At 32.3% G+C, this 7,033-nt stretch overlaps 1 protein-coding gene across 1 annotated transcript; it reads left to right on the forward strand.

Moving 5' to 3' along the window:
* Positions 1 to 2,961: 2,961 nt before the first annotated feature.
* LOC115228258 (60 kDa neurofilament protein-like) lies at positions 2,962 to 4,341 on the forward strand. Its single transcript, XM_029798887.1, has 3 exons — positions 2,962 to 3,416; positions 3,448 to 3,943; positions 4,117 to 4,341. The coding sequence occupies exons 1-3, from the start codon at positions 2,968 to 2,970 to the stop codon at positions 4,339 to 4,341; spliced, it is 1,170 nt and encodes a 389-aa protein (XP_029654747.1). The 5' UTR covers positions 2,962 to 2,967.
* Positions 4,342 to 7,033: the final 2,692 nt, after the last annotated feature.

A 7,033-nucleotide genomic window follows, 5' to 3' on the forward strand; every position in this document is an offset into this window, starting at 1 on the left:
ACCATTGATCATTCCATCCAACACCATTTGCGACAATTTTATTTCCACCACATGCTACAGCATGAAACACAAATAAACAACCATGGGCAAGTTTATGAGCTCGGAAATATGAGAAATCTGCACTGCCGAAAAAGGTTCGATTATTCGCAGGAGATTCTGCTCAAATAAGGTTTCCCTGAGGTCCCTCAAATGCATTATAATATTTGGATCTTCGTTGTATTTCTCGTGGGACTGAATTATAAGCTACACGTTTTTTAAAACGAAAACATTATTGAAGTCAACTAAGGATCGTTTTTTGACGGCATCCCCAAATTGCATGATGAAGTTCAGCTCAGGACACCCATACTTCAGAGTGATTCGATCCGTCATTATTTTAGATATCTCCTCCGGCCTAAAATACTTCAAATTGTAAGAATACGCTAAAAGCATAATTTTGCACAAAATCATGTATTTGAGAGCCAAAACAGCCACAGGGCTTTCAATCTTGTGGAAATTCTCAAAAGCTTCATAAAAATACGAAAAGGCGAGTTTAAAGTCTTTTTCGTCCCCGGAATGAATAATCCCCGACTGGAACTCCAACTTGGCCTGCATCACAAGGGGACAGTAAATTCCATTCGAAGTCGTCCTCGCCGACACCAAAGCAGCTCTGGACTTGACAATATTCCCCAGCTGGTAGTAAATACGACTTTCCTGCAAATGCACATAAACCAAAAGTTCCTTGTCGTCAATTTTTTTCAGTTCCCATAAAAGTTTAGAAACTAGAATATTGTGTGGACAAAAACCAATTTCCAGTGCATTTTGATACTGTTTCCGTTCGTAATAAATTGTAATTAGACGGGACTGGGGAATTACTTAATAAGCTACCTCGAGAGACTGTCGGAGGTAAACGTGACCGTTCCCTTGAGCCCAGGCAACACAGTCCTTGCAGAGGTCGATTTGATCGTCCAAATTAGCATTGGAAGTGAGAAATGAATCAATGAGAGATTTAATTATCTTTGCTGCTTTGATTTTGCTCAATTCCTCAATAAATGGGTGGAGTTTCTTTATAAGAATTCCCAGTTCTAATCATTTTGTGTCATTGAAACAACCTTTGCCCAACTTGTTTTTTGATAGCAACTTCCAAGTTCAATCACGCTTGTTCTTTGTGAGAAATATCCTCGTATGGAGACGAAACTAATAAAAATCATTTAAATAACTTGTTACCTATATCTGAGAGTGCCTGTATCTTTGTAGAGATTTGATACGAGACATTGAGATTTTGAGCCACAAGAGTTGCCATGATGAAATTATTAGTTAATAATAAATAATCAATAAATTTAAGCTAATGTGGAAAAAAATATAATTTAAAACGACTTTTCTGTAGGAATTCCAATTCATTTAAAAATAATCAATAAAGGTGATGTCGGAAACCAGAGTACCTTAGTTATAGTCCCCAGAAAAAGCATCAGATTCTTCCAAAGCATATAGTCCGGTTTTATATCTGGTTAATTTATTAATACTGTCATAATTTAATAATAAATCAAAAGATCCTTGCATAAAGTGAATTGAAAATATTTTATAGAGACTTCATATCGGCTTATGCCTATTTGTGGATATTTGCTGGGAGGTCTCCACGTTTAGTGGTTTTGATATTTTGACTTTACTACTAATAGATGTTATCCATAAATTAAAAACCCGCTAAGAAATATTTAATCTATTGAAATATAGATGAATAATTGCCTTTACTTATTGTAGTAGTATCATTTTGATGGATTCGGAAGAAAATTAGAAAGGTGACAAAGTTTCTTTTAAACCTGAATTATAGGGAGAAATATTTCCGTGGAATAAAAACACACTGTTCAGTTATGTACGTTTTAGTCCTATTTTTTCTTGTTTATGTGATTAAATGTTATTTCTTATAAAAATGACATTAATTTCAAATACATATTTTGAGTAATACTTTCAAAGTGACGAATGACTTAACCTTATCAAGAAAAATTCCTCATGAGATAGCCAAATTAAAATATGGATAACTGTACCAATCTATCTTGCAAAATACCTGTCATTTTTAATTTTATTTTGATCTGAGGTGTAGCATTCAAGCCGGTATAAAACGAATTTCAATCATATATGATTTTTAGATATGTAAGAATCAAGCACATGAACATAACATTCAGAGATTTCAAAAAAATGCTTATAAAGCATTGAAAATACTTGTTCTTATTATTGGAGAAAGATGAAACTCACTCAAAACAATATTTTGCTTTTTTCATCTGACAAATAAATTCGACAATCTTATTTGGTTGCAACCGCAGCATTCAATAGGTAAAATTTTAAATTACCTTGAAAAAGTAACAATGAGTTCGCATATTTATTTAATTAAAATACTACTGAGTTTTTCACTATGAATCACGAAGATTTGAAAGTATCAACAAAATAAAATTACAACAAATTCTTGAAATTTGATAAACTAAAAGTAATTCAATTTTTGCATGTTAGTTATTTTTACTCTTTCACTAAATGTAGAAAGCAGATAACCACATTGAGAGGGGCAAAAATGGGTGTTTCCTTTTATCTGAATTGAGAAATATCAAAAAAATTAAAGAATTTTATATCACATATATTTGATACTGTTAATATATTTCTTTCAGACGGAACTTTCTAATAAAGTGATGATATTTCGTTTACAAATTTTAAGAGCCATTTATAAAACTATTGAAAGTCAGTAGTGTCACGATGAAAAGCTATTTTCCTCTGAGGATCAGTAAAGTGGTTATAAGGTTGGAAGGCAGAAAAATCACATTGATAATCCGCGTGGAGAGAAAAGAGCAATTTGTATGTTTATTTTGGATTGTTGAAATTACTATGTTTCATTTTTCATGTAAAATTTTATCTTTATCAATTGGAATTTTAATTGATAAATTTCCGGTTTCGACGAATATTAAACGAATCAAGATTACAAACTTAGCTAGTTCTGGGAAATAGCACATGTCAAGAAACTTAAGATTTGGTGATTCTTTCAAGTTTCGCCGAGACTTTAAAGATGAAAACAATATCAATTCCGAAAACACAACTACCTACTTAAAACAAACTGTAGAAATCTCAAATCCGCCCACGAGTCTAGCTTTTGGAACTCCTGAATTAGACATGTTTAAAGACTCTAGGATGAGAGAAAAATCCGAAATGACAAATTTGAATTCCCGCCTAGCTAATTACATAGAAATTTCTCGAGAAAAGTCAAATCTAAATTTTGAATTGATGGACGAACTTGAATATGTCAAAAACCAAATCAGAAACGAAACTGGTGCTATTAAAGAATTGTATGAAGCCGAGCTGGGACAACTCAGAAATGTTCTCGATGATATGGAACATGATAAAAACGAATTTATTTTGGTTGCTGATAACAATCAAAGAATGTGTGACGATTTAGAAGAAAGGTTCAATAAAAAACATTTTTGATTTTTTTAGAATTAACAATTTTAAAAATTCAGAAGAGAATAACATTTTAAAAATAAAAGAATTGGACAACCAACTGTCAAATTTGGATTTTAAAATAAATAATTTATCTTCAAAAAATGACTTTTTGAAAGATGAAAAAAACAGAGATTCTGAGATTATAAAGAACTTGAGATTAGATCTTGAAATCGCTCAAAATGTGTGGGAATTATTAATTTTGCAGGAATTAAACGAAGAGACGATTTTACGATCAGACAGCCAAAACAGATGTCAATCAATTGCGGAAGAAATACAGTTTAATACAGATATTCACGAACGGGTTTTAATTAGTCGAAATATAAAAAAGGAATTGAAAGATTTGCTTGCTATGGCTAACTACGATCCACTAAATCAGTCAAAGGAGTGGTTGAATTGTGAATTTTCGTCATGCATTAAGGAAATTCAAGAAGAATACAACAATAGGCTGGATGAAGTCAAATCTGAAATGGAATCTCAATACAATACGAAAGTAAATAAAGAGATGCTGACTTACAGATCTGTGAAATAGAGACTTATTCTATGCAGAATAGTCAATTGACAAGTTCATCAGATCAACTTGAAACTTTAAAGACATCTAATTCTGTTTTAGAAAACGAAACATCGGAAACTATAGAAAGGGTATAATAATTTCCCGAATTGAAGAATTCGATGCTAATTTCACAAAATGAAAAGCTTAGAAATGAGATTAAACTTTTGAAAGATCAATATGATTACTTGTCGATGCAAAAAATGAATGAAATAGACGAAATCAGAAAGCACCAGGCAGCTGCTCTTGCGGAACTTAGAACAATTATTGATGATAATTTATCTCTACAAATGGAAATTGTGTCATATCAAAAGTTGCTTGAATACGAGGAGGCTAGGTAAATTCGAATTAACAAATTAAATTTAGAGTTGGGATTTCCGATTTGAGTAATGAAAATGTTTCCAAGTCCAATAAAGTTGTAGAACCAGGTTGTCGATTAATTAAATTTATTAAAGTTGTTCAAGAGATTAGACCCAAACCAAAGTTGGAAAGAAAATATAGTTACAAAAGAAGTTCGAAAGGATCTATCGCTATTTCGGATACCGTATCCGATGGATCGTGTGTAACGATTATTAACATGGATAAAAATTTTGTAACAAAAACAAATATTGTCTAATTATATCGATTTAGGCCCAAAATCTAGAAGATTGGAGGATTGTGCAAAAAGTTGATGGAGCAGAAATAAACGAGTTCATTTTTGGACGGTATTATCTTGGACCTGGAGATATTGTAAATATTTGGGCAAAGGGATTCGGTACAAGAAACTCAAACGATTTGGAATGGCAAAATGAAACCTGTCTTGGAATTGGAGATCAAGTTGTCACAATTCTGTTCAATTCAAGGGGAAAAGTTGCATTTTAATAATTAATTTTGCAGGAAAAATCGACATACACACAGAAAGCTTTATATAAAGTCTAAGTTTCGACACTTTTCGTTAGTTGTTAATTAACATTAATATTCCTGCTAATATGTTTTGGGTTTTTTCATATAACCGAGATAATATTACATGTAACCAGCGATAGCATATACATGCCTGTGTTATCTCAAACTGATTATCATTAACAAGTAAATTCCTTAATGAAACTGGAATTTATTAGAGTGGCCGGGTCCTTTATTTTTTTGAAGTTAATCACAACGTCTGTAATTTATCTTCTGATCTGAACTTTTGGTACCTGGATGACGTCACCCTGGTGGTACTTTAAAATGATCAAGACGGATGTCTCCCATATAATCTCTCTGAATAAATCCAATATAATTTGCTTATCAAGATTATTCAACAATCTCTCTGTCGTCGCTGAGCAAAGAGATTGCCGAATTTATGAACTCGTTATTCTTGGATCCCCCATCTCGGGCAAGAGATTTTAAACTGGTATATTGATTTGAAACACGTTTCACGGCCAACCCTCAAATCCGGAAATGCGTTTAGAAAAATCAAGGTAGAATACAGTGATAAGAAATTTTGAAGAGTCTTTGATTCAAAACTAAGCAGCGTCAGCTCGCAAGCATAAATGCGGAGGAACCGTTATAGTTGTGTTTGCGTGGAACCGTTGGCCGATATAGTTTTTATCCTCCTTTGTGCAAGCTCAGTGCAGGAACGATTGCTCAACGACATTGTGAAAAGACCCCTAAATGTGCCCGGATTTCTTTTCGTACTCGAACCTGTTGGCTCGAATGGGAAACGCCTTAATTGGACAATTATCTTCCCTGTCAAGTGCAAAAAGTTCCCTGAATGGAACGCGACATGCGGAAACACCTACACGCCTACTTTTCGAAACCTCTCATCACTAGCTCTGGGATATGGCTCTTCCAAGCCAGAGGATTCGAAGATCGACAAATCTGCTTCCGATATTTTTCTCTTTTGCCCCCTACATCGTCGCTCATTGTGAATGCAATGTTCATCCTTTGTTGAGTACTGATTGACTAGCGCTAAGATCTTGTATAATTCCAAGATCGCCTTAACAGGCACTAATAGAATGACCAGACAATAATAGAGCGTTTTTTTTCAAACTTAAATAAAAATCTAAGTTTTTTGATTTACAATTTAAAGTTAACAGTTAAAACTAAAAAAAATCTCATAGTTATCTAAACCCAAATGAGTTTTTGACTCTGAGATAATTGAACCAAGCTCTAAAAATTTTACTATTTCCTACACCTGTGTAAATTTCTCTGAAAGAAATCTTTGAAAGTTGCTCGTCTGAAATTGCAATAAGAAACGTGTCAATTTCTTTAAGATTATATATCATTTGTTGCAAATTCTAATAATATTATGCAGCATTTTTAACCGAAAAAGGATTTTTTATCGATTCCACAAAATATTGAAATTTAATGTCATTATTTTCTAAAGTGTTTTGTTCGATTAGTTCGAATAAATGGGGTAAGTGAATAGAATATTTCATATAATGACATTTTAGACTGCAAATCTATACAATAAATTAAGTATTAATGTTACGTCTTTGTTTAAAGCATTTTGTAAATTTTCAAGTTTTAAAGACATGGACTTTTCAATTTGAATATGTGAATTGTTAAAATTTCTTTCTTGAACGAATAGAAATAACTAAAATGTATAATCAGGCTATTAAAAATATACTCGTATACATTGATTGTAAAAATTGTAATCAATCCAATTTTTTTCAAAATAATGTTTAATAACACCACTTTCATCAAACAAAAAATTTGTAAATAGATCCCAACATTTTTTTTCGTCATTGATTAATTTATTTATCATTCTATCCAATACCAAGTGATTGCTTAATTTAAGGTTGAAGAGAACAGAGTCATCACTTTCTCCATCCGAGTCAGAAAAATCCATTGTTCTTTTTTCATGGCATCCCAACACATGTTGATTGTCTTCAAATTTTGTATAATTATTGAAATTAGCGGTTTCAAAATAGTCGTCTATTTTTGGAACATCAGGAATTTCATTTTTGAATTCGCATTTTAAAACTTTTCCGTTGGCTGAAATATTTAGATTATTTTCGTTAAATGTCTCGTCAAAAGAGATTCCTCCGTACATTCCCGGGTATTGGATCTTTT

The sequence above is a fragment of the Octopus sinensis genome, unplaced genomic scaffold (genome assembly GCF_006345805.1).
Source record: "Octopus sinensis unplaced genomic scaffold, ASM634580v1 Contig10079, whole genome shotgun sequence".
NCBI lineage: Eukaryota > Metazoa > Mollusca > Cephalopoda > Octopoda > Octopodidae > Octopus > Octopus sinensis.